Genomic DNA, 27,391 nt, shown 5'->3' on the forward strand with positions numbered 1-27,391 from the left:
CAATTTGTTCTTAAATCCTCTCCCCTCTTTTCTTATTCCTGATTGTTTCCCTATTGCTTAATGTTTTTACACCATATGTCTACATGTGTTCAACCTTTCTTTGATCATTTCAGGTGAAAATCTGATTTTATCTCATTTATTTTCCCACCTCTTCTTCCATGGTTGTATGATCTTTTTCTTATTTACCTACCCTCTTTACTTCCTAGTGTAAGCCTTCCCTCCACTTTTTTTTTTTCACTTTGTATCAAAATAGAACCAGATCACCTAATTTAATTCCTTCTTTGACCCTTGGAAATGTTAGGAATCCTAGGGGGCACTTGTTGCATCTCCTCTCATTAAAATTTAAACATTTATTCATGATTTTGTCCCTAACGATTGCTCCAGAGTACTAACCGTTCTGCAACTGCTTGGTACAGTAAATAGAGTGCTGGGCTCAGAGTAAGGAAAAATCATCTTCCTGAATTCAGATCTGGCCTTAGAAACTTAATGTGTGATCCTGGGCAAATCACTTAACCCTGTTTGTCTGTCTCATCATCTGTAAAATGAACTGGAGAAGGGAATAGCAAACCACTCCAGTATCTTTTCCACAAATACATCAAACGACATTACAAAAAATCGGACACAACTGAAATAAGTAAACAATACCAATAACCTTTCTAGGTTTCTCTTGTGTTTATTCTTCGCATCAGCAATGCTTGGAAGTCCACTATTATGTTAAAAGATCCGTTCTTCCCCGACTCCCACCCATAGGATCATACTCAGTTTTGATAGGTATTTTTTATGTAAACCTTAATCTTTGGCTTTCAGAAATATCATTCTAACCCATCCTGTATTTTTTCTTTTACTTGGAAGTCCTGGGTTTGGCTTTGACATTACTGGGAGTTTTTCTTTTGAGGTTTCTTGAAAAAAAAGGAGTCCGTTTTGGCCGCTGGTCCTAGTTAAGTATGGGCACTTTGTAATTCATGATTTCTTCAAGTACTCTATTTAGGCTTTTTTTTTTCCTTTTTTTTTTTTCCCTTTTTTAGTTGTAGTTTTCAGGTTGTTGATTACTCTTAGATTTTCTCCCCATGATGTGATTTTTGGTCAATTGATTTTGGTAAGAGATATTCTTCTGGGAATTTTTTTTGTCTCTTGATTTTATTCTCTCTTTCTCTCTCTCTCTCTCTCTCTCTCTCTCTCTCTCTCTCTCTCTCTCTCTCTCTCTCTCTCTCTCTCTCTGTCTGTCTGTCTCTTTCTCTCTAATTTTACTGATTTAAAAAAAATTTCTACTTAGACTATTCTAATTTTAATAGCTTTTGTTACTTGGGTAAAATTTTGTTCCATCTTTACTAAACTCTTTATTCTTCCTTTAATTCTTCCCCCCCTCATCTATAAAATGTGTAAAAAATCATAGTTTGCTTTCCTCTATGCCTGTTCCTCAAATTTTATCAGCCAAGACTAGACCTAATTCTGAACCTCTTTGGCCTCTGCCTGTCCCTCGTGTGTGTCAGCAGGTATAACTAAGCACATGTTGGTCCAGACTCATTGGGAAGTCTGTAAGCCCCAGGTGCCAAGGATATCACTTTCTCCAAGGTTAGTAGGAGGTAGGCTTGCTTAACCTGGGGTCCACTCACTGAAGGGGTCTGGGGGAAGAGTGGATAGGAGGATTTCTATGAAATTAGTGGGGAATTGACTTAACCCGTAAGGGAAACTTAGCATTTCCTCCAATGTGTGTGTGTGTGTGTGTGTGTGTGTGTGTGTGTGTGTGTGTGTGTATGGGAAATTTAGCATATAGATATAGATATATAGATATAGATATAGATATAGATATAGATATAGATATAGATATAGATATAGATAATCTCGTTTCCATGGCAGATGATGTCGGAGGACTGTAAGCGAATTTTTACTCTTAGATAAGGTGGCTTTCCACTTTAAGCGCGCGCGTGGCTGCCTCCAACGTCTTGGCCGTTATAAGCCTCACAAAGCCGCCCCGAGACAAACTTTGGAAGCCACTCCGCTTTTAACGGTGATTCCTTCCGCGCCCTTGTCCCTAACCGCCGAGGTGAGCGGCGGGGGGGAGGACGGTGCCTCTGGGACGGCGCGGACCCCCCAGGACTCTCCCCCGGGTCTCCCGACACCCTCCCGGGACTCGGAGGAGCCGCAGTCTCGGCAGTTGGCCACGGCCTCGCGCCACTAGGTCGGTGGTTGTCCTGCACTGGACGGGAGGCCCATTTTGACGTCACTAGGCGAGGGTCAGTTATCGCGCGCGTCCCACTGCGCGATCAGATCGCTGCGAGCGCCGAGCGCTCGGCCACCGGTGCCCAACAGTCCGCCGCAAACAGTCGGTGTGAGCGTTGGAGGGCTTCTCTGATTTCCAGTTCACGTTGCCCGTGGGCTACTTCAGTGCTGCTTCGCTCACGGAGCCCGGCCCTTCTCCGCTGAGGGCTCGCAGCGCTGGGCCACTGGGCCGGGGTCTCCCCTGCCACATAATCGGGTGTAAGTTCTTAAGAGAGTTTGGGAGTGGGTCCTTGGATCGCTTTTCCTGACCATTCAAGAGCACCTATCCTGCGTGAGCTTTTTTGTCAAACGTATGTTAGGTACTGGAACAATGCGGCCGCCCCCCGGAGCTGCGCCCTTTGCGGTAGTCGGAACTGGGCAGTTTAAGGTCCGGAGCCATCCCGCCAGGGTCATCCTGCCAAGGTCATCCCGCCAGATCTTCAGAATCTTCCTGAGACAATTCAAATGGGAGTCATCCCGTCTCCCGGCTGGCGCCATAGACTATTTCCACAGGTCTGCATCCGTGAGATCTGCACCACGGCTCCGCAGCCGTCCAGTTTGGTGGTCAGCCTGACAACTCTCTCCCCCCCCCCACTTTCCTATGAAGCCCCCCAAACACTAAGCCAGCTCTGGCGATGTCCATATCAACCTCAACCATCCTAGAGAGTGTCCTGCCCAGGGAAGGGAACTGACCCCCAAAGAACTTCCGCATTTATGTAACCGCTGGATCCTCGGATGGAGGGGGCATGGCACTGGCTGGTGGAGGACCTGGGCTTTCTGGAGCTGGAAAGTCACATTCTGTACAGGGTGACCAAGAGACCTCCCACCCATCAGCGAGTTAAGGTGGCGCCTGGCCCGCGCATGGAAAGAGTTCCCCATGCCGAATGAACAAGTGGCCATGAAGCTGGTTTGAAGCGGTTGCTGTGGAGTACTGACACTTTGGTCAGACCTCAGAGACACTAAGGTCATCCACTGCATTCGGCCTCCACCAGGCTTTAGTCCTGTCACTGACTGATGACTGGAAGAGAGAATGGGATAGATGACTTTGCTTCACTCTGCCTCACTTAGATCCAATTCATGCTCAAGTCTAGACATTACCTGTAATGTCATTGGTTCTCTTTAAAAACAAAAGGGCAAGGGGCAGTTAGATGGTGGAGTGGATGAAGCACCAGCCCTGAAGTCAGGAGGATCCGAGTTCAAATCTACCTCAGACACTTAACACTTCCTAGCTGTGTGACCCTAGGCAAGTCACTTAACCCCCAACTGCCTCAGCAAAAAGAAAAAAAAATAATAAGAAAATGAAAAACAGGGCAAATGATCCTAACCTCCTTTTCCTTAATATATCCTGTTTGTCATTGAGAGGGGGAAAATAAGCAAAACTCCTGTAACAATTATGCAGAGTCAAGCAAAATAGATCCCTTTATTGGCTGTGTCTGAAAATGTAGGGGTTATTCTACATGTGGTGAGCACGTTTCATCATGAAGAGCCCTAATGCTGAAGGGAACAATGGCTGGATTTCAGGAAGGGGAACTTCATTATGGAGCTGACGTGGTAGGAACCTGGTTGTTTCAAGACCAGTAGAATGTGAGAACAAATTATTTCACAAGGGGAGCAGGGGACAAGACTGTATTTCAGTGTGTTCATAAAAAGTCGAGGAGAAAAAAGGGTAGGAGTGGGTGGGAAGAGTGATTCTTCTACCAGACTCTACAAATAGCAAGGTTTACAAGAAGTTGGTGGTTTCATAATGTTAGCAAGTGATGGACAACTGAAATTCTGATTAAGAATGAAGAGCACATAGACGTGGGAGATAAACTACTTCTCTAGTGTGATGCAAGAGCCCTGGGTTAGGCATCTGAGCATCTGGAGCCACATTCAGGCATTATTCTTCCTCTCATTAGGAAATGAGGGACTTCAACCACATGACTTAAATTTCCTCCAACCCTACTTTGAGAATTACAAAATGCTTTGGAAAGTGGGACTTTCTCTCTACCACAGGATAGATACTGTCCTTTCAATCTCAAACTATGGTGAAGTTCATTTGCTTCAACTAGCACAGTGAAAAGAGTGCTGAACTTGGGAGTCAAGAAAACTCAAGTTTGAATATGTCCTCAGAAACATAGTAGCAAATCAAATATCCTCTGCTTCAGTTTCTTCAGCTGTAAAACGGGGTATATAATAGCACCTATCTCCAGGGTTGTTGTAAAGCTAAACTGACATAACATTTGTAAACTTCATAACATAGTACCTGCATTTGTTTGGTTTTACCTGAAGCCATAATCAAAAAATATATATATATAAAAGTCTGAACATCATCTTTTAAAAACTTATCAAGGAAAACTGATCTGATATTCTTCTGCTTCAGTTTCTTCAACTGCAAAATGGGGTTCGTAATAGCACCTATCTCCAGGGTTGTTGTAAAGCTAAACTGACATAACATTTGTAAACTTCATAACATAGTACCTGCATATTTATTTGGTTTTGCCTGAAAACCATGATCAAAAAAAAAAAAAAAAAGCTGAACATCTTTTAAAAACTTATCAAGGAAAACTGATCTGATATTCTTCAATTCAACTGTAAAATGGGGTTCATAATAGCACCTATCTCCAGGGTTGTTGTAAAGCTAAACTGACATAACATTTGTAAACTTCATAACATAGTACCTGCATATTTGTTTGGTTTTACCTGAAGCCATAATCAAAAAAAGTCTGAACATCATCTTTTTAAAAAGTATCAAGAAAAACTGACCTGATATTCTAGAACCAGAGCCTACTGATCACCTCCTGAACGATGAAAACTCCAGGAATAATATAGCCAAATTCTGGAGCTCCCAAGTCAAGGAGAAAATTCGCAAGCATCCAGAAGCAAAATAGTGGAGCCACAGTCAAGATAACATACGATTTAGCAGCTTCTATGTTAAAGGATAAGAGGGCTTGGAATATATTCCAGAAAGCACTGGAACTAAGAATTACTTACCCGGCAAAACTGAATATAATCCTTCAGGGCAAAAAGTGGATATTCAATGAAATAGAGAACTTTCAAGCTTTTGTGATGAAAAGAGGATAGAAAATCTGATTTTCAAATATAGAACTCAGAAGAAGCATAAGGCGGTAATTAGGAAAAGGGAAATCATAAAAGACTTAACAAGGTGGGATTAAGTGACTTGCCAAGGGTCCTATGCTAGGTTTATTTTATTACTACATGGGAAAATGATACTTGTAACTTATAAAACCTTTCTCATTATTATGGCAGTAGGAACATAGATATATATGTGAAAGGTGTGAATTGAATATGAAGGGATACTACCTAAAAATCAAAGCATGAGAAAGGAATGTACTTGGAGAAAAGGAAAGAGATGGAATGATAAAAATTTATCTGCCATAAAAGAGGAAAGAAAAAGCTTTTCCAATGGAGGGCAAGAGAAGGGAAGGGTGAATAAGTGAACCTTACTCTCATTAAAGAGGAAATAATATACACACTAATTATGGATATAGAAATATATCTTAGCTTGCAGGAAAGGAGGGAAAGAGAATAAAAGAAGGGGGAGGGTGAAAGAGGGCATGTTGGGAGAAGTGGTCACAAGCATACTTTTGAGGGACAGTTTCAATAGAATAAACAGGGAAATAGCAATAGTAACTATGAAAATTTTGAAGCAGTTTTTCTCTAATATATTTGAATAATACTGAAGATACATAATTATCAATTGAATACAATATCAAATCTGGTTTCATATACACACACACACTCTGTTTCAGAGAAGGACATAAGGATCTGCATGGCAAACTTTGATCTTTCAATATATACATGCTTTCAATATGATCCTTTGAAAATTACTAAAATGAAAAAAACTTAGTTCAGAAATCTTAGGAATACATATATATACTCTCAAATGTATAGGCAACTGACTCAAATTATAAAAAGCTATTCTCCAACTGACAAATGATAAAAAGAGATGAACTACTATGCCCAATTGGACTATAAAATCATAAATATCCTTTGACCTGAAAGTACAACTATTAGGTATGACTCCAAAAGATTAAAAATAATTTCATAGCAGCTCTTGTCTCAGAGGAAAGAATTGGAAATTGAAGTGATGGCCCATCAATTGGGGGAATCATTGAAAAAATTGTATGGAATTATGAATATTATTGCTGTATAAGAAATGAGCAGGATGCTCTCAGAAAAACCTGGAAAGTCCTCCAGTACTATGTGGACATAGTAACAGCAAAGTTGTGGGATACTCTGCTGTGAATGACTTTGCTATTCCTAGTAATATAATGAAACAACACTACTACGAAGGATTTATGACGAAAAATGCTATGCATACCCAGAAAACTGATGGTCTGAGTACAGCTTTCTTTTGCAATATGACTTTTATGGAAATGTTTTGCATAAGTTCACATGTGCCTTCTTAATGGAGGGATGTGTAGGAAGAGTTTTTTAAAAATGTAAAAGAATTGTATTCATGTAACTGAGGAAAATAAAACATGAAAAAAATCAATGCAATTTTCATTAAAAATATCTTATCTTAAAAATCTTAAAAAAGGATCTTATATTGATGTGTGCAGAACTCAAATTTAGCACCTATTCCCCTAATGTCCATGCACTAAGGTATCAATTCTTTGTGTGGTATTTACATGGCCATATTCCTAAGATTTCTGAAGAAAGTTTATTTTTTTCATTTTAGAAATTTTCAAAGGATCATATTGAAAACATTCTGAATACTGTATATATTGAAAGACCAAAGTTTGCCATGCAAATCCTTATGTCCTTCTCTGAAAGAGGGTGTGTTGTGTGTATGTATGAATAAAACCAGATTTGATATTCAATTGATAATTATGTATCTTCAGTATTATTCAATTAGTTTCTGATTTAATTTTCAAAAGACTGCCGAAAAATATTTGCTATGACATTCAAATCTCTATAAACTGCAAGGTCACAAAGCTAGCAAAAGTGTGATGTGACTTTAAACTTGACTTAATTTGATTTCAATTTAATTATACTTTTTTATCATTTCTGAAAATCTTAACTAAATTTATAGTTTCAATTCACATCTTGGTTAAATTTCTTGTTCCATTTGGGCAGAATTGGTTAGGAGATAGCTATCTCAAAACACTCACCATTAATCAATGCTAACCTAAGTGCCTATCATGTACTAAGCAAAGCTACAAAGACAAAAAGGAAACTGCTTCCAGTCTTAAGATACTAAATTATGGTATTGCATATATAATTCAGGATATATGGGTAAATACAATTGTGGTTAGTGAATACTAGGGTATTAGATATATTTGATTCCATATGTTGTATAGCTTTGGTTTTATTGGTTGATAAATCTTTTTAACCTGTGGCAAATTGCTTGATTACCGACTTGTGCTACAGTGTGAAATCTGGCACTGCAGGATTCCTTTTTTTCTTTTTAGATTCCTGACTCGCTTTGTTTTATACTTATATTTCATTATTTTTTCTAGTTATATAAAGAAATCCCTTGGCAGTTTGATATAGCACTGAATTAAGTTTTTTAGTTTCTAGTTGCTAGGGAACCTAGCAACAAAGAGTGCTAGGGAACAGACTAACAAGAGGCTGCATCAGAGCAGCCCCACCTGCTTCACACCGAGTACATAATGCCAGATTGTAGGATCCTTGACAGGGAAGAAGCGGCCAGAGTTACAAACCTTGCCTCCACCTCCGCCTTTTCCCTTTCTCCCCAGCCGGCACGATTGTATCCTTTATTGCCAAGGTAGGAATATCTCACTCCCAGCACTCCACAAAGATTTCTACAGAACCTGGAGAGCCCAAGTGTAAGGCTGCAGGAGGAAAGGATCAGATTGGTTTGAAAACTTCCTTGTGGCTTTCTTACAGCATCAGTTAAAACTCCCCCCATGGGTTGTACAGTTTCAGTGAGCACGATAATTCATCCCGTCAGTCTCCAGTCAGTCTCCAGGGCATGCAAAACAGTCCAACTTTGTGTCACTGGTATGTTAACAGAGTAATACAACTGGTTAGGCAGGAATTTCCCAATGATTTGATTGTCCACTATATGGATGATCTATTGTTAGCAGTAAATGCTAGCAATGAAACTTAGTTACAACATGTGCACAAACCAATCCTCACTGCACTGCTGCTCAATGGCTTATACCCTGCTTCTGATAAAATTCAAACCACCTTTTTCTTATTTGGGTTTTGTGGTAGAGTGTACGTTTCTCTACATCCTCCCCAATTGGATATGACCAAAGTGAAAACTGAACGATTTTCAAAAGGTGATTGGGCTGACATAATAGATGAGGTGAGTAGTTCCTATTCCACCTTCACTAATGAAGCGCTTATATGACATATTACCAGGTGACTCTTCACTATTGTTCCCCATCAGTGGATTCCAGTCTTACATTCAATTATGGTCTAAACGGCTCACACATATAGACCCCACTCTTCCAATTGAAAAAATCAAAAAGATGCCCCCTTGTTTGCCATGCTCCATCAAGGAGAAGACCCTATAGAGTGGTTGTACCCTTGAAGAGCCACAAAGGTCACAGGAGCTTGGACAGCTTTGCTGGCTGAATTTCTTTGGTCCTGCATACAAAGGACACTGGCTTAATGGGGCCTACCCAATTGTGCATGCCCCCATACCAGAACAACACATTTTAGCTATTGCACAGGATAATTTGCTGTGGGGCCTCCATGGTGTCTCTTGTAAGCTTTAAAGCTACTTGTGATAGTCTCTATCAAATGACCAGCCCCCTGTGGTCCCTCCTAAGATCATATCTACAGAACCAGTCGTGGGCCCAACAGTGTTCGCTGGCGCCACCAAATGGGGAAGGCTGCAAGAGTATGCCCCAATACCGACCAACAGTGGGTTCTCCACACCTCCCACGAGTCTACTCCTCAGAATGAAGTGTGTGCTGTAATTGAAGCCCGAGAATTCTTCCTCGGGCATGCAGCGCGATGCTGTAAAAGCTCTTCTTTCGCCTTCCGCCTCCACTGAAGACAAAAACGCTAATATATCTTTTTTGCCTCAAACAGCTCAACACTCGTCGCCCGAACCTCTCCCGTGTCTGTCACGTTCGGTCTCATACTGATGGTCTTGGTCCTGTTTTTTCAGGCAGCCAAGCAGCAGAGGCTCTGCTATATTCTTCATCAGTAGAAAAATGTCGTCCTCCTCCAGCTCAGGCCGCTCATGAGAAGGGTCACCTAGCTGCTAGATCCCGTCTTAGCAGAGGGGGGGCGGCGTGTTATATGGCTCCCTTCCGCCCCCCTCCGTCAGTTCCCCCTCCACGGATCCTAATCCCTCCGGCAAATGGACGCCACCCGTTGGGTCAAGCGGCTTATTCCCGTTACAGGAGATACCTTTTCCAGGCTCCTGAGGGCAACCAGTGTCACTGGCTCTCTCCTGCAGGCCCTCCGTCACGCCTTAAAACCGACAAAGGCTTTGCTCTTTGTTACAGGAATTTGGGATTTACCACCTATAACCTTCCTTATAACCCCACGGGTCGGGCAGCGGTTGGGAGTGCCAACAGCACCCACCGTGCAGCAAAAACAAAAGGGGGGAGGGGAGGAAGGGGAGGGGGAGGAGGGGGAGGGGATGGAAGGAGGGGGGCAGGGGGAGGGGAGGGTTAACCCAGTCCCACTGGAGTGCTGCCCGCTACACAATTTTAATTTTCAAACTGAGGCAGGCCCGCTCCCAGCCAGGCCTCCTCCCTGTTCCAGGACACCCGCCAGCACCAGGGTTGGTTCAGCACAGGTCCGCAGGGGGACTTGGGGCCTGTCCGTCCCAGAGAGCGGGGGCTCCTGGGAGGGAAAAGCGGGTGCCAGCGCCTTTCCCCTCTCTGGGGTTTGGCGGGGGCTTCAGAGAGCTTGGACACTCTCCCGCCTCGAGGCCAAATTAAACAGGCCCCGACCTCCTCCAGTGAAGAAATGCCTCCTCCCAGAGCCCTTGGCAATGAAGCTGGTGGGCCCAGGGGCTCCTTCCCCGCCCCTCCAGCCTCGGGTCCGCCCCCTTCAGGTCGGGCGTGGAAGGCCCTGGAGGCAGGGGCATGGGGAGCTTGGCCTTGTGGGCCGCCCCAGCAGCAGGGGGCAGTCACGTGTACTCCGCGGCTCTACACGCATGCGCAAACACCTGCCTAGGCTATCTTTCTTCCTCCCTTTCCACAGTCACTTCCTCTGAATCGCCTGACGTGACTTCCTTGCGTTCTGCTATCTGACTTGTCAGGTTCGGTGTCTCGGCGCCAGCGCATCCTCAGCCGTCGCCGCTCCCGGAGCCCCGCGCTCTTGGCCTGGGTGAGTGGGAGATGTCGTCTGCGCCCGGGAGGGCCTGAGCACATCCAAAGCTTGGATTCCGAGGCTTTGGGTAGGTAAGAGAGGCGGGGGACCAGCCGTCACGCCGTCGCCCGCCCGCCATTGGTCCAGTTCGGGGCGGGGCGTGTCCTGGCAGCCAATCATCGACGTGGGGTTGGGAGGGCCTTGCTACTTCTATTGCTCCTGACCCGAGCCCCTCCCTCTGTTGCCTCTCTGGGGGTAAGGCTTTCCTGACCGGAAGTGACGTTAAATTTAGCCCGGAGCCCCTGGAGATAAGTGTGGAGATGACTGGGAGCCCCTGGTGTTGGTCCTCTGGCTTCTGGTGGGGGCGGGGTCCTTGCTTTTCCCTTGGCCACTGCCCCCCCTTGACCCGCCCTTGCGGAGTCTGCTTCTACCCAAGCCAAAGGGGCGCACCCCCCGGCCTCGCTATGGGCCTTTCCTGCCGGGGTCTCCGAGGCCTGCCTCTCTGCTCGAACCCAAGCCCATTTCCTCTCTCCTGACTCGTCTCCATGAGGCAGACCCTTGGTGTTCCGGCGCTTCCGGCGGCGTCTTCCTCCCTCCCGTCCGCTCCCGCGGCAAGCCCAGACCTGGATACTACCTAGACCGGACGGGGGTGGGGGTGGGGCCCTGGTCTTCCCCAGAACTCCCAGTCCCGGCCAGCATGCCAGTCGGGACCTTTCTAGGGTACGGGCCTTGGCCTGTCTGCACCCTCCCACCCCCACCCCAGGTCGCACCAGGCTCCCCTCTAGTTCTTGGGCCTGCGGGAGCCTCAGGCCCCCGGTCTGACCCGGCCTCCTAAGGGACCTTGATGGGCTCGGGCCTGAGCACCGCCCCCTAGCCCAGCCGGAAAGTGCGCCCTGGAGAAGAGCATCCGGATAACTAAGGGCGATGTGGAAAGAGCAGGACCATGGACAGGTCCCGGCCCTTCCCCTGGGCGCCCCCTGCCGCCTGGACATGTCAATGCACACTGGAGCGGTTCTCTCCCCTCCCTCCACTGCCCCAAAGTCCAGGGGACGAATAGTTAGCCTGTAGTGTGCTGGGAACCGCTTGAGCCCCTGCAGGCCCTTCTTCTCTCCAGGTGTTCAGCCAACTTCTCTTCAATTAAAGATTGCCGCCCCCCTCCCCTGGGATTGAAGTCGTTAGTTGTTTATCGATTTCTTGTAAACAGGGACGTTTGGGGTGCCTGCCTTGTTTTTCGTGGTCTTTCAGCTATCACTGACAGGATTTGAACAATCAACTCCACTCCTGGGTAGGCTGGATTTTTCTGACTGCTTTCTTTTTTTCTTTTAAAGAAAACATCTGTGTGGTTTTTTTAATCACCAAAATTTCTCTCAGTATCCCTCCCTAAGAACTATCACATAAAACAAATGTTTTTGAAGAAACATCAAAAAATTTAAAAAAGAGGAGCAACCCCCCCCCCCCGCATAACTGATTAGTACCTTTAAAAAAAGTCTTAAAATATATGCCATGAACTTCCCAACTTTGTGAAGGAGCAGAAGATATATTGTTTGATATCTCTTTTGAAAAAACATGCTTGTTCAGTATAATGATATATCATTCACTCTTTGGATAAATTTTTATTTTTCCTAGTTACATGTAAAAACTTTTTTGTTGTTGTTATATGTGCACTTTTTTTTTAAACAATTGTGAACCATTTTGGGAGGGAAAAATCTCAAGAAAAAAAATAGGGGGGAAGAAGTGAATATCGTATGTGTTAATTTACATTCAGTCTCCATAGTTTTGTCTGTGGATGTGAATAACATTTTCCACTCAAGTTTATTGGGATTGCCTTGGGTCACTCAACTGAAAAGAAACAAATCTATCATAGTTAATCATTGCACCTTTTTGCTGATGTGTGTACAATATTGTCCTAGTTGAGCTTGTTTTGCTCGACTTCGGTTCATGTAAGTCTTTCCATCCCTTTCTAAAATTGTCTTGTTCATCATTTTTTGTAGAACAATAATGTTTAATTTTCAAATGCCATAATTTATTTAGCCATTCCCTAAGTGATGGGCATCCACTCATTTTCCAATTCTTTGCTACCACAAAAAGAGCTGCTAGAAACATTTTTGGATAAAGGATATTCTCCTTTATGATTTCCTTGAAATACAGAATTAGTAATAGCATTGTGGGGTCAAAGGGTATGCAGTTTTGTAGCCCTTTGGGCATAGTTTCAAATTGCTCTTCAGAATGGTTGTATCATCTACCAACAATGCATTAGTGTCCCAGTTTTCCCACATCCCCTCCAACATCTTTCCTGTCATCTTAGACAATCTGAGAGGTGTGAGATGGTATCTTAGAATTGTTTTCATTTGTATTTCTCTAATCAATAGTGATTTAGAGCATTTTTTATATGACTGTAGATGATTTTAATTTCATCATCTGAAAACTAATCTTTGACCATTTACCAATTGAGGAATGCCTTATATATTATACATTTGACTCAGTTCTCGATATATTTTAGAAATGAAGTCTTTAACAGAAATACTGGTATAAGAAATTTTTCTCAGCTTTCTGCTTCCCTTCTAATCTCAGCTGTTTTGTTTTTGCAAACCCTTTTTAACTTATTCAAATTTATCCATTTTGCATTTCATAATGTTCTCTAGTTCTTTGGCCATAAATTCCTCCCTTCTCCAAAGAATCTGATAGGTAAGTTATCTTGACTTTGTCTAAGACTTATGATTGCTAGCCATACTTTTTTTCTAATAAATTCTAGTCCTGATCCTTGTAATGTTCTGTTTTGGTTTCCTTGGGGTCTCTGAGAGCAGTAATCACCACAAGTGCATCTAGGGGTTAAAAGTCCAAATCTTTTATTGTCTCTTTCCAAGTCTTGTCTTCTTTCCTGGGCCCCGTTAGCTTTCTTGGGGGCCTCTTTCTCTCCTTGGTCCCGAGAGCTTGAGCTCCCATCTCCTTCTCTGCCCTCTGATTCTCCCCGACTCCAATGGTTTGTGCTTCAGCCTCAGCCACCACAAAGGTGGATGATGGGATGAATCCGTCTCAGCCCCGAGAGCTTCTGGTCTCTTGTGGGCCTGAGAGCTCCTCCTTATATGCCCCACACTGAGCACACCCCAATCATGACATCACTGGGAACCATTCTTTGTTGTAGGATTAAATCAAAGCTAAACTAGATTTAACCACTGTCTCCTCAATTCCACTTAGTGCCTTGTTTGAAGTTCTGGCCCATAACTTCTCCTTGTAGGATTAAATCAATCATACTGAACCATGCTAAATAAGATAACTATTGTCTGACTTTGTACCTTTTAAGAATCCTTTGTTTCAAGTTCAGAGTTCTGGCCCATTAACAGATCTTTGTTGTTGTGTTTTCTATCTCTGCTATCTTCTTTTCTATTTCTGCTAACTTTTCTGCTTTATTTTGTTCCTTAACTTATCTTGCTATTACTTAACTTCCCTTCATTCATGGATCCCTCCCTTTGCTTCCCCATCTACTCATCCCTCCCCCCATCTGTTTATAGATTTTGGAAGTTCTGTGCTCTTCATGGTGTATAGGTAGCGTTGTGTTTTTAAACCATTCTCTATGTGAGTAGGTTTTCAGAACTATGAGGCCTCCTTCTCCCTCTAATACCTCTGTTTATTCTTCCTCTGCACCTCATGTGTTTAACTTAATTATTATTTACATCTTTTCTTAGGTGACTTTGCTTTTTTAGAGTTAGATCATACTTAATTCTGCCCTAGTCTTTCTTTTGAGCTACCCAGTGGATGTCATCTCTCTTAAAAATATGGTATACATTTCCATGTAAAAAACAATTTGTCCATGTAAAGTTCCTTGAAATTGGCCTTTGATGTGGACTGTAATAATTCAAATTTCCTATTGAGTTCAGATTTGGTTGAAAGAAAGTCCTGAAAATCTACAATTCCCTCTTGTTTTATCCCTAAATGCTTCCATTTCAGCTCAAGCCGTTTTCCTTTGCTCACTCCCCACATAATCTTGTCGAGTGCTTCTGCCTCCACCAGCTCTTTTGTTTCTGGCCTCCAGTTGAGACCTCATCACATCACACTGACCTGATACAGTCACGTCCACTACCTTCTCTCCTAACCAGACCCTACCCAACTGCCAACATCAGACACCTAGGGGCCAGGTTTGACTAGGTCATGTCCCAGTTCCAGAAGCTCCAGATACTTGTCCGTCATTTCTCCCCACCTGGCTCTTTATTACATTGCTGAGCATGTGATACATTTTTCCTTTTCCTACACACTTTGCTCACACATGACAAAACCTCTCCTAAATATATCTTCATCTCCATTTCTTAGAGTCCCCAATGCCCTGCAAAGTTTCTTGAGGCCTTTCCTAATCTCCTCTGCTGTTGTGATTTCCTCCCTGAAATTACTTTGCATTTATTTATTTTGTCTATATGTAATTTCTATGTGTGTTTGGATTGTGTAAGTTCCTTGAGAGCCCATTCCATTTGGGGTTTTGCATTCCCAGTACTCTGCACAGAATGGGACTTTAATAAGTGCTGATAGACTTATTGAGTCTTATATTTCTCTTTATCTCCACAGCTCTGCCCCTTCCCCAAAGTAGGAAGAACTTAAGAGGAAGAAGAAAAATGGTTCCTGTGATCTCGATAGCTGGGGCTCTGGAGGTGAGTTTTCCTCATGGGCAGTGGCCACACTAGCCTGAGCCTTAGAGTATAGACATGGAGGTTTAGAAGCTATTCTAGATTTGGAGAGAGAGAGAAGGGTAAAGATCATAAAGTCCAGCTCCCCCATTTTACAGGAGAGGAACCTAAGGCCATAAATGGGGCAGGGACTTTTCCTAGTCCCATAGCCAGGAAACAGGAAAAACTGGCCAAGTTCCCAGAAAGAAATTGGATCTCCAGTGGGAGTGAGCTTCTCCAGAAGTATGGCACCAGCATCTCCCAGTTCCCCTGGAGCTCCCCCCACACTCCCTAGAGACTTGTGCAGTTCTGGACAGAGCAACCAATGGAGATTTCTAAATGGTTCCTTTCAGTCTGAGATGACCTGCCCAATATGAGGCAATGTAGCAGTTTCCTGCCAGTTAATGGGTTTAGACTTTCAGTCTTTCTGCTGATGTTTATGATCTTAACTGATATTTATGATGATTTGTTAGGGACTTTCAATTGATTTTTCCATTTGATCATGGAAAATAGGTAGAATTTGGAGAAATTCTTAGATTTTCTCTCTAATAACTCTTTTGTGCTTGGGGCACTGAGGGATTGGACCAGAGGTGCTGCTGGGTTAGGCAGCTGACATCAGGATTAGCCCTTAATGAAAAAGCTCAGATTATGGAGCAGAGGCTGGGATGTCAAGAAAAGCCCTGGAGAGAAACTAGAGCCCAAGGTTAGGCAAGATTGAGGGGGGTGGGGGGGAACAGGGAGGGGAAGGGATGGGAAGTGAGAATAAATTAGAGTGCAATGTGGTCAAAGAACTGGAGTGGGATTGAGTGGGGCCCTTAAGACCGCTAGGATCATCCTCAAGCCCTGTTGCTATGGATCCAAGGTCAGGAGAAGTTTAAAAACTCTGTCCATGCTGGGTGTCCTGCACGGATTTGGGCTGACTTGTGGGAGGACACAGGCTGGTGGCTGGTGATCTGCCTGGCTAAGAGGAATCCCCGGCTTGGCCACTGAGCTCACAGCCCTTTGGAGCACATTGAGGATTGTTGTTTGGTTCTGTGATTCAAAAGTGAACATGAACTGGGATATCCAGGAAGTGTGGGTCCGCTCCTGACGATTTGTGCCCACTGCACCCCTCTCCTCCCAGGGAATGGGAGGGACAGTCTGGGTAAGCCTGTGTCTGTGCTGTTTCAGGAATCGGTAACGTTCCGTGACGTGGCCGTGGACTTCTCCTGGGAGGAATGGGGGCGTCTGGGCCCTTCTCAGAAGGAGCTTTACCGGGAGGTGATGCTGGAGAACTACAGGAACCTGGTCTGCCTGGGTAAGGAGCCTGGGAGCCAGACTCTGCCCCTGGAGGGTCTCTGCTTTCTGCCTTCGGCTCTGCTGGGAAGTGCTATCAGGGTTGGACAGTGATTGTGTGCTGTGCTACAGAGAAATGAGGGCAAGAAAAGCCTCCATGCTCTTGGAGGGGATTGGGCCCCAGGACCTCAAACCCACTCTGTGTCCTCTTCCCCACTTCCCTGTTAGGAACGCAGGGAAGATCAGCTCCCAGAGAGGGGGGAGTAGAGCCCTCTGGGTGGAGGATTAAAGTTTCCAGAATAAAGTGGGGTCAGCTGGTATTGTGCCAGCTCTGACTCCTGTGCTTTCCTGTTTCCAATGAGCAGGACTTGCCGTGTCCAAACCAGACGTGATCTCCCAGTTGGAGCAGGGGGAGGCACCTTGGACGCCCGAGGGAAGAGGCCCAAGATGCAGGTATGCAGGTGAGTGAGGGACACCGGCAGGCAAGCGTGATTTGTTCAAGACACTGAGCCCTGTTTGCGCAGTTTCCTCAATGTGTAAAATAATCTGGAAAAGGAAATCCAGTATGACTCCAGTATTTTTGCCAAGAAACCCCCAAATTGGGGTTGTGAAGAGTCGGACCTGACTGAAATAATACAACACAGAGGCCAGTAGTTGGACCCAAGCGTTGTCCCTGACCTTTGGGAGTGATTTTGCTGGGGAGGCCTTCGGTTGCTGTCCATGTGCCCCCGGATACAGTCCTAGAAGCCTGGTCCTGGGGTGGAACTTACCCGTCTCAGCCTGGATTGTCCTGTTGCCGACAGCTTCCCCCGCCTTCCCTTCCTGGCCTTTACCTTTGCAAATGTAATGGGTTCAAGGCGGTGTTTCTGGGATGACTAGAATTTGAACATCTCTTTTTTGGAAAAATGCTTGTTCATTTTATACATCCCTGTCAAGTCTTTAAAGATCTTGAACATTGATTTCTAGTCGAGACCATGTTTTCCTGTGTTCCTATTTTATGCCGATAAGTAAGTTTTGGTTTTGCCAGCTCTCTTTCGTTTGCAGCACTACTAATAACCAGCATTTGTGAGCACTTCAGTCCTTGTAAGGTTCATCACAGGCTTGATGTCACTTGGCGGTCAAAACATCTCTGAGATTGGTCCTCTTGTTTTTCCATTTTGTAGGTGAGCAATCTGAGGCCCAGAAAGTTAAGTGACCAAGGTCACACATCCAGTGTGGTCATTGGTGAGATCAGAACTTGAGCCAATAGCAAAATGCCCTCTTTCCCATGGTATTCCATTCAGGAAGGCTTTATTAAGCCTCTTTTGTATGCCAGGCTGACTGTCTTAGCTGGGGTATAACTAATCAAAAACAGAGTTGGCCACAGGGAAGACTTGGAAGTTGAGGGAGTCAGGGTGGAGTGGAGACTGAGGAGGCTCTGGCCGTGGCTGAGCTCCTTCTTGGGTCCAGGAGCCCGAGGCTCCATGGTCTTTGGTGGAGATCCAGAAATGGAAGAGACTTGGCCAAGGCTAATGACTGAGCTCCTTCTTGGGTCCAGGAGCCCAAGGCTCCATGGTCTTTGGTGGAGATCCATTTGAGAGCATGAGAGATGGGATTCTGAAGCCGGAGGAGAAGGAGGGAGGGTCTGGGCAGAGGTAGCGAGGATGAAAACTATTTAGGGTTGAACTGAGGCAGAGAGAAGTAGCTCGATGGCTTAGAAGCCGTGCTTTGGGCTAGCCAAGCCATTATCTCGCTCCGCCTTCACGACAGCATGGGAGGCGAGTCCTCTCATCATCTCCAGTTCGCCGATGAGGAGCTGGCCTGAGTGCTTACGTGGCTTCTTGGTCACACAGCTAGAAGCCTCAAAGGTTTGGTTCTGATCCCTCTGCCTTCAAACCCTGGGTTTTCTGCCTGCAAAGTGAGCTTGTCATCCTCAGGGAGGGAACTACAGGGCTGAGGCTGTGAAGGGAGCAGCATTCCAGAGAATTAGAGTTAGGACATGAGCACCTCTATAAGGGGCTGAAGGAAAGGAAGGTGATGTCCCCGGGAATGGGAGGGTGCCCTGGGAGGGATGAGGCAGAATCCCCAGCACAGACTCTGGGTTGGATTGGCTTAGACAGAGGGGAGTGACTGGGAACTAGTCTTCTCAACAAAGGCAGAATATGGCCCAGGAGCCAGTGTTCATGGCCGTAAGGGTCCGAGGGAAAGAAATGAGAAAGACTTTGTGCTTCAGTTTGAGCTGGGAAGGACACCTGGGAGAAGGGAGCTGCTCCGTCAGCCGCTGGGAGCCCTTGGCCACCGCTGTTTTCAGACCTTCCGGATCGGGTAGAGAGTGGCTCAGACTCGGCCACACCCGCTCACAGGCTGGGTCACTCTGTCCCCTTAATTTTCACATGCCTTAATCTGCTGAAGAAGGGCAGCCGGGCAGTCAGAGCTCTGGGGCTAGTATCTGAAAGACTCGCTTTGCAGAGTCCAGATGGAGCCTCAGATACCAACCGACCCTGGGCCTGGGCCCGTCTCAGCCCCGTCTGCCTCGGCACTTTGTAAAGGAGCCAGAGGAGGAGCCGTGCTGGGGTCCTTGCCAAGAAGCCCCCCAAACGGGCTCGGGAAGAGTCCTGACTGAACGGGCCACGTCAGCAGGAAAGGAAATTCCCCGAGCTCCAGCTTCTTCTCCAAGAAAACTCCACAGATGGTATTGGCGTGCTTCAGTCAGAGGGATCAGGAAAAACCCGAACGTCCTGGTGGTGGGGCCTCCCGGGGAGATGGTCGGTCTCTTTGGAGCTCTCCAAGGAGCTGGATGACTATAACTGGATGTGTTCTAAGGGGTCTCCTTTGTGGTTTTGAGTAAAACTGCTTGGGTGGTGAGGTCTCATCTAACACTGAAATTCTAGGATTCCGAGGAGATCTCGTGGGATGATCCAGAGCAGAAGCCCCCGTTGGAGGGGCAGGAGACGCTGAGAGGTATTGGTGTAGCTGGGAACTGACCCAGCCCGTGTGGAGAGTACCCTACAACGGTGTCCGAGACGAACAGTTCCTTTGTTCAGAGATCCCATTCCTGAGCATGTACATTAACAGGCAAAGCAGAAAATTCTGTCCCCAGACCAAAATATTTCTACTTCCTGGTAGCAAAGCTTGCTAAGGAAAAGAGATGCCCGGCGTTTGAAGAATGACTAAAGACATTCTGGTCCATGAAGATAACAGAATATTACTTGGCTCTAAGAAGCTATAAGCAATTCAAAAAATCTTGGGAAGACTTCTAGTGAATTCAGGAAAAGTGACGTAGGCGGGAGCAGGAAACAGTCTTCACCTTGGCTGCAGCAGTGCCAAGGGAAAGCCCAGTGACTTCCCGGAGTGAGTTAGCGCGGCCCCCTGCGGTGTGCAGACATTGGGGACACCACAGCGTGTGTTAGGGCACATTCAGTTGTTATGGTGATTTGTCTCGTTGAACTGCTTTCCCCCCATTTTTGTGCTTTTTTTTTTTTTTTTTTTTAAAGGCTTGGCTCCAAAAATCACTCCAAAGGACTAAAAAGGAAACTGAGGAGAGCTCTGAGCCCTGACTAAGGGTCCTGGCCCCCTCTACTGAAGTGGGCCCCCGAGACGCCCCTCCGGCCTGTGCCTTCCCTTTATAAGGCCAGACTTCTTACCCGGACATCCTGAGGAGGCCACAACAGAGCACAGCATCCAGTGGTCAACGTATGGAGCAGGGCCGGGCATCTCCGCTGGCCAGATGGTCCCCAACTGGACGGTCTCCTCCTCGGGCTGGGCAAGAGGAGGGGCTCCGAGCTCCATATGTGGTCCCAGAACCTGTTGGGCAGACATCCGGTACCCTGGCCCCTGAGCTTGGTTTGGACATGGAGATCGAGCTAAACAGGATGGAGAGGTCCGGGGCAGCAGCTCGTGGCTGCACAAGCAAGCTCCGCAGCTGGAAAACGGAGTGAACGCTACACTCTCCCTCTGTTAGAACCCGTACAGCTCTGTAACTTACACAGAGTTTGGGTCAGTACTTTGCTTTCACCACCTCCCTGTTATGATATGACTAAATGCGTGTAACTAGGTGAGTGTAGCAAAATAATGGCTGGTAATCATTACATCTCACAGAATCATGAGGAACTGACTAATACTATTGAGTACAGGTTCTCAGTCATCTCTCTCGTGGGGTCAGTATACATTGGGAAATTTGTAGTGAGGCAAAGATAAAAGGAATGAATAAAAAATTATTAGGGTTAGTGGGATTAAAAAATAAAGAATAGACTGATGATCGAACAAGTAGGGTATAAAAAGTGGCAGAAGGGGCAGGCAGCTAGGTGGCGCAGTGGATAGAGCCCTGAATTCAGGAGGACCCAAGTTCAAATCTGGTCTCAGACACTTAACACTTCCTAGCTGTGTGACCCTGGGCAAGTCCCTTAACCCCAGCCTCAGGAAAAAAAATAATAATAAAAGTGGCAGAAAATCGATCCAACTCAGCACTCCTCAGCCCAGTCATCTTATGTCCTGGTGGCTACGGGGAACTCTGGGAGGCATGCCAGATGGTGCTCATTCTTTAAGAGGCTTAAACACTTTTCTTCTGAATCTTTCTGGTACTTTTCTTCATTCTCTGCCTTCTCTTGCTATATTTTAGAACTAAGATATTGCAGTTCCCAAGTGAATCCTGTCTTCCAAGAAAACTGTCAACCACTGATTTTTATGACATATCTGTTTTCTTTGCCTCCTAATTATGGAGGATTCCCAAAGGCTCTTGAGAGGGACTTAGGGTTTTGCAATCCAGATAAAAACATGAGACATACCGAGTCATAGAAAGCCACAGTCACCAATGATGATCCCTACCTGCTTTTGGCCAGAATTATGATCAACTCCTTAGACAAGTGAAAGATTTTGTTATTCAGTCATTTCAGTAAGGTCTTACTCTTAGTGAACCTATTTGGGATTTTCTTGGCAAAGATACTGAAGTCGTCTTCTGTTTCCTTTTCCAGCTCATTCCGTAGATAAGGAAACTGAGGCAGATAGTTAAGTGACTTGCTCAGGGTTTCACTGTTAGTGAGTGTCTAAGACTGGATTTATACTCAGGCCTTCCTGACTCCGAGCCCAGTGTTCCATCCCGTAAGAGAAGGCAGCATTTAATGAAATCTGCAAGGAACGGAGATGGTGCTATAGAAGGAAATTAGCCATTGAAACGCCCTTGTGGGACTGAATGGAAGGAAAGGCAGGGACTGTGATGAAAATGGGCATGATTTTGTGCCAGTGAGGAGGAGCGCTTTGGCTGGGAGTGTTGGGGTATTAGAGCAGCCAGGTCCATTGTGTGACGTTGCCCCCAGCCTTATCCCTTTCCCCATTCCTTTGTTCCCTTTCTATCTTCCCTCCTTCTGATATAGATTTTCCTTATTCTTTGTGCCTTCTTTTCAGCTTCATTCCATCTTCAAAGCCTTGCCCCCTTTCTCTGTTCCCTTGCATTATATCATTGAGAAATCATTCACTCTTAATCTCTGCCCTATGAAGTAATGTGTACCCATTCCTGTCACACACTGAATTGGGCTCAGGAGCCTGGTCCCTTCTAGTGGGCTTGGGGGAGGGCAGCTTTAGGCTTGGGGACAGTATGGGAAAGGCTGACAGACCCATGCTTCTCCTTTGTATTCCTGAACCTCTGGAAGGCGGCTCTGATGAGTGAGGACCAGAATCAGAGCTTCAGGGAAAGTGAAGAGCAGTTCCACTTCTGAAATCAAGGGCATTCTCAGTTATCCTGCCTTTTTGAAGTTTGACTGCTTTCTGCAGGGTGTAGAAGGGAACTCTGTACTTAGCACATTACTTGATCCATAGCAAAGCTAAACAAAGGCTTCATGCGTTCCTGTGGCAATGGGTACAGGGGATCTTGACATGTTTTCTTTCTTTCAGACCAGAAGACTAGGACTAAAACCCCAAAGCCGGGCCATTCCACAGATCTCTCATCCCAGGAAAGACTCCCAAGGGATTGCACCAGGGTCTCCAAGACAGGAGAATCCTTTGAATGTGATGCCAGATTAGAAAGTCAGCAGAGCCATGTGGGGAAATGTGCTCAACAAGTAAAAGTCGCCCAAAGGAACTCTTTGAATTCAGTGAGGGGCCATGAATGTGATGAATGGGGCAGAGACTTCAGTCTGGGGCCAGTCTCTTCTCAACAGGGAGAACCAATAGCGAACAGTCTCCATCCATGTGATGGACACAAGAAGAGCTTCAGGCTAAATTCAGCCTTAAGTAAATGCAATGGAAACTGCTCAAAGAAGACATATTCTAGTTATGATGAATGTGAGAAGGCCTTCAGTTGTAATTCTGATTTTACAGAATATCATAGCATTCATACGGGAGAAAAAACTTGTGACTGTAATGAATGTGGAAATATCACATGCTGCAGTTCATCCATTACTTCAAAGCAAAAAAATCATGCTCAAAAGAAACTGACTAAGTCTGATAAGCGTGAAGTCATTAAACATCAGAAGATTAATCCTGGAGAGAAAGCTTATGAATGTCATGACTGTGGGAGGACTTTTGCTAAGAGCACACATCTTGCTCGACACAAGAGGCGTCATTCCGGGGAGAAACCTTATGAATGCAATCAGTGTGGGAAGACCTTCAGCCGAAGTGCATATCTTACTGAACATCAGAGAATTCACACTGGAGAGAAGCCTTTTGAATGTACTGAGTGTGGGAAGTCCTTCATCCGAGGCACTTACCTCACCCTACATCAGAGAACTCACACTGGAGAAAAGCCTTACGAGTGTCACGAATGTGGGAAGGCCTTTCCCCAGAGCATACAGCTTCTTGGCCATCAGAGAATTCACACAGGAGAAAAACCTTACGAATGTAATTACTGTGGGAAGACATTTAGACATAGCTCATCTCTTAATTCCCATCACAGAGTTCATACAGGAGAGAAACCCTATGAATGTCACGAGTGTGGGAAGGCCTTCAAACACAGCTCTTCCCTTACTTACCATCACAGGATTCACACTGGAGAGAAACCATATGAATGTAAAGACTGTGGGAAGACCTTTCCCCAGAGCATACAACTTATTGGACATCAGAGAATTCACACGGGGGAGAAGCCTTACAAATGTAATGAATGTGGGAAGGCCTTTAGCCGGAAAACGCAACTTACCCGACATCAGAGAACTCATACTGGAAACAAACCTTATGAATGTAGTGCATGTGGGAAGGCCTTTTGCCAAAAGACCCAACTCACTAAACATCAGCGAATTCACACTGGAGAGAAGCCATACGAATGTCATGAATGTGGCAAGTCCTTCCGCCAAAGGTCACATCTTACTTACCACCAGAGAATTCACACTGGAGACAGTCTTTGTGAATACAGTGAAAGGAAAAAAGAGTTTGGTCACACACTTTTCTGAAAATTTTAGACTACAAGCTTAATGGAGACCAGATTCAATAATTATCTTATTTCCCAAAACACTTATTCTGCAGTCTGCTCATGTTGCCGGCTTCTTCTTTTTTAAGTGTAGAATTATAGCAGATAACTTTGCTCCATTTTTTTCAGTGATGATCTCATTAGTTTATCTTCTTGTTCTCTTGTTCCAAGCCTTCCCCCTCACCCCCATCCCCTTTTTGTGCCATCATGTTTCTTTAATCTATAGAGTGCTGAACTTGATATCTGGGAGATCTTAGGTAAAATTATATTCCCAACATCTACCAAGATGCTATTTTTTTTAACTCTCAACTTCAGTTTCCTCATTTCAGAAATTGAGATAAAAATGCTTCTGATACTTATTTTACATTGTGGTTGTGATTGTCAAATGAGCTACAATATATGTCAAAGCATTTTCCAAATTTTAAAAGGCCATGAATGTATAAGCTGCATAAATGTCAGCTGTTATGATTATGATTTTTTTCCTCTCTAGGAGATCATTTGCAGCTGCTCACAAACATGGTCTCCCCCAAAACAACCTTAATCATCTTTTCACTTGTTATTTGCTCTTTCCACTTAGCATTTGAAACTTTTCTCTCTCTCTTTTTCTACAATACTTGAAAAAATTTCTCTACTCAGGCTGGATCTCTGGTTCTTTCCACTTACTCTTTAAATGCTTAATAGTTTATCTGCTAAACCACTTGACTGATCTTGTTCTCATAGAAATTATCAGTCACATCCTACTGGACAATGTCCCCTCCCTACTCCCCAATCCTGCCATTTATCTTATTCTTATCTCTGTAATTGCTTGGAAAGGAAGGAATATGATTCCTACATGTATCAAGGTCTTTTGGGTTCTGATTGGATTTATGGAGTAGCTCAATTAACCTCTATACTTGAATCATTGTTTTATATTTGGTTTTTATCCTTCTGGACACTATACCAATCTAGGAAGTCCATTGAATAATTTATTCCTCATTAATAAGGTTATAGTCTCAATAATAGGGGTCAATCTCCATTTCACTCAATATTATTATCCTCTTTGATAGTAATTATAATATATTTAAATACATATAAAATTGCTGAATTATGTGTGTGTGTATAATTTATTACCAAATGGAATCAATAAACATAAGGCCAAACTTAAATGTAATTTCTTCTTGAGGTGTTCTTGAATAACTTGGACAATAATATAGTTGCGTAAAATTAATGAACTCTTTCTCCCCCCAAATGATTTGCTTCTAGTATTATGTAACTTACTGTCATGTTCTAATTGATTCGTTTTCAGTTATCCAATTTGTATTAATGCCTTCTGCTTTTAGTACCACAGTCGTGTTCTGATGTAGCTTTCTCCACATTCTTTTCTCATCTTAATTCAGTGATTCTCTAAATTTTTTATTGTTAGGATCTCTTTACTCTCTTATAAGTTATTGAGGACCTCTAAGAGCTTTTGTTTATTGAGTCACATCTATTGATATTTGCCATCCTCTATATTGGATTACTTGCCATCTATGGAAGGGAGGAGGGGGGAGGGAAGGGGAAAAATGTTTGGAACACAAGATTTTACAAGGGTCGATGTTGAAAATTATCTATGCATAAAAAGCTTTAATTAAAAAGATATTTACCATGTTAGAAATTAAAACATAACATTTTAATCAATTCATTTAAAATTATTTGTTTAAAAGTAATTCATTTAAGTTCCTTCAAATTTAGTAATGAACTCATTACATGTTAACATTTTTTATGGAAACTTTTCCAAAGCAAAAAAAAAAAGCAAGGCCCATTGGAGCGGTGGCTCTGATTACCAGAGGTGAGCAGCTCTTGCCAGGGACCCCGACTTTGTTCTCATTTCCATTTCCAAGGCTTCGACCTTGAAGGTGCTTGTGGCCACGAGCTCCGGCAAGGGGCCGAAAGCTCACCTTAGACTGTGGTTCTGTCCGGCCATCATTCACAGTGGGACTGGATTATCAGTTTATAGTAGAACCCTGTCCCGCAGGGGGCCGTTCCTGTGACTTGCTGTTGATTATGCAGACTTCCCTGGCCTTAGACTACCTGGGGCCTGAGGTTCATCCTCCCAGACTTAGACAAACAAGGGTTCTCCTTGTGAGAGCAGCCTGGCACGGGTGGCACCGAGGGCCCCTCACCCCCTCCACCAGCCACAGCCTGAGGCTCAGCCAAAGCCCTGCCCTGGAGTCCGTGTCCTGGGAAGTCGCTTGGGAAGAGGAAAGTGCTGCTCACGGGGAGACAAAGGCCCCATTTCTGGGACTCACTCCCAGCGTGCTCTTGGGCGAGTGCTGGACATTGGGCTCTGAGCCTGACACAGAGAAACAGGAAGCACAAGCCGGGCCCTTCAGCAGCTGGGGCTGGGCCAGAGGTCGGGGCAGCTGTGGGGCGGGGGAGGGGCGGCCAGGGGGGTTTTTGTCCCACTTCCCCACTGAATGTAGCGCTGTGGTAACTATAGCCACTACTATATGTCTGACAGTAATAATCGGCTTCATCCTCAGGCTGGACGCTGCTGATGGACAAGTAGCGATCGGCCCCAGAGGCGGAGCCCGAGAAGCGGGCGGGGACCCCCTCGCCCTTGCTCACACTTCCACTGCTGCTGACATACATGAGGAACCGAGGGGCCTTTCCCGGGCTCTGCTGGTGCCATGCAATAGTGTTCCCTGTGTATGCACTGCTGAGGGTGCAGGAGAGTCTGGCCGAGGCTCCCAGGGACACAGACAGGGAGGGAGGCTGAGTCAGCTGGGAGAAGGAACCTGGAAACACAGACAGACATGAATGTCTCAGCACAGGGGAGAGGGGGGAGGGGCTTGGAGACCCTCCCAGGAGCCCCCGGGACAGGGAGGGGGGAGCAGGAGGAGCAGGGCCAGCCCTGACCTGAGCAGAAGCTGAGCAGCAGGAGGCAGACGAGAGGCCAGGCCATGGTGCGGGGGACCCGAGAGCTCTGCTGCCCAGAGAGAACCGGCGGGGTCCGGCTCTGCCAGGCCCCTCTTATCCTCCCCCTGGGAGCCTGGGCTGGGCTGGGGAGGGGGCGGGGCTGGATGCAAATCTGGGCTTTAAAAACCACACCCTGAGTCCTAAGTGTGGGGTCACAGGTCCCCTGGGGAAGGCGTGTCCCTAGGGGGGAGGGGAGGAGCCATGGAAGCCCTTGCCCCGCCCAGCTGAGATGTCACCCAGGAGGGATCCGGGCTCAGGCAGTCACAGACACAGACACTGGGGCTCAAACCCCCTGAGATCCTCAGGCTTCTCCTGCCTCCTTTGTCTGCCCAAAGCCGGTCCCACAGCTCCCCCTAGTGGCTACGTCCCTCAAGTCTCACTCCCACACACCACCTGCCCCCACCCTCCCAAAGCAAAGCTCAGGGGCCCCACCTAGAGACTCTGGGGAATGCTCATCAGTCCCACAAGGGGGAGATTAGGCAGCGACTATGGGAGGATAACCTTGTGTGCGTGTTCCGTCACTCTTCTATCACAAGTGCTCCAGTCGGTGGGTAATACTCCGGGAGAGGTTTTTGCTGAGGTAATTGGGGTCACACAGCCGTGTTAAGTGTCTGAAGCCAGATTTGAGCTCAGGTCCTCCTAACTT

General features: G+C 45.6%; 2 protein-coding genes across 8 annotated transcripts in view; one reads left to right on the forward strand and one right to left on the reverse strand.

Annotated features, from left to right (window-relative positions):
- LOC141556434 (uncharacterized) overlaps positions 1-25,396 on the forward strand; it is a 50,826-nt gene extending 25,430 nt beyond the window's left edge. For 3 of the 7 annotated variants that reach the window (XM_074290553.1, XM_074290543.1, XM_074290535.1), the window contains exons 4-7: positions 15,064-15,146; positions 16,332-16,458; positions 16,802-16,897; positions 22,302-25,396. In XM_074290553.1, the coding sequence (XP_074146654.1) occupies positions 15,111-15,146; positions 16,332-16,458; positions 16,802-16,897; positions 22,302-23,791 (1,749 nt within the window). In that variant the 5' untranslated portion in view covers positions 15,064-15,110 and the 3' untranslated portion in view covers positions 23,792-25,396. Of the gene's footprint in view, positions 1-10,403; positions 10,602-10,625; positions 11,795-15,063; positions 15,147-16,331; positions 16,459-16,801; positions 16,898-22,301 lie in introns of those variants that run through there. The other 4 variants (XM_074290581.1, XM_074290591.1, XM_074290562.1 and 1 more) reach the window with 4 other exon arrangements.
- Positions 25,397-25,569: 173 nt separating this feature from the next.
- Positions 25,570-26,816, reverse strand: LOC141556457 (uncharacterized). Its single transcript, XM_074290603.1, has 2 exons — positions 26,686-26,816; positions 25,570-26,564 (listed from the first exon to the last, which is right to left on the reverse strand). Exons 1-2 carry the CDS (start codon positions 26,729-26,731, stop codon positions 25,849-25,851), a joined length of 762 nt encoding a protein of 253 aa, XP_074146704.1. The 5' UTR covers positions 26,732-26,816; the 3' UTR covers positions 25,570-25,848.
- Between the last annotated feature and the right edge of the window lie 575 nt (positions 26,817-27,391).

The sequence above is a fragment of the Sminthopsis crassicaudata genome, chromosome 1 (genome assembly GCF_048593235.1).
Source record: "Sminthopsis crassicaudata isolate SCR6 chromosome 1, ASM4859323v1, whole genome shotgun sequence".
In the NCBI taxonomy this organism is placed as follows: Eukaryota; Metazoa; Chordata; class Mammalia; order Dasyuromorphia; family Dasyuridae; genus Sminthopsis; species Sminthopsis crassicaudata.

Coding starts and splice junctions, on each gene's coding strand:
- LOC141556457 (XM_074290603.1), bottom strand. CDS start 26,731: ATGGCCTGGCCTCTCGTCTGCCTCCTGCTGCTCAGCTTCTGCTCAG. Junction 26,565..26,685: donor GCTGCTCAGCTTCTGCTCAG/GTCAGGGCTGGC, acceptor CTGTGTTTCCAG/GTTCCTTCTCCCAGCTGACT.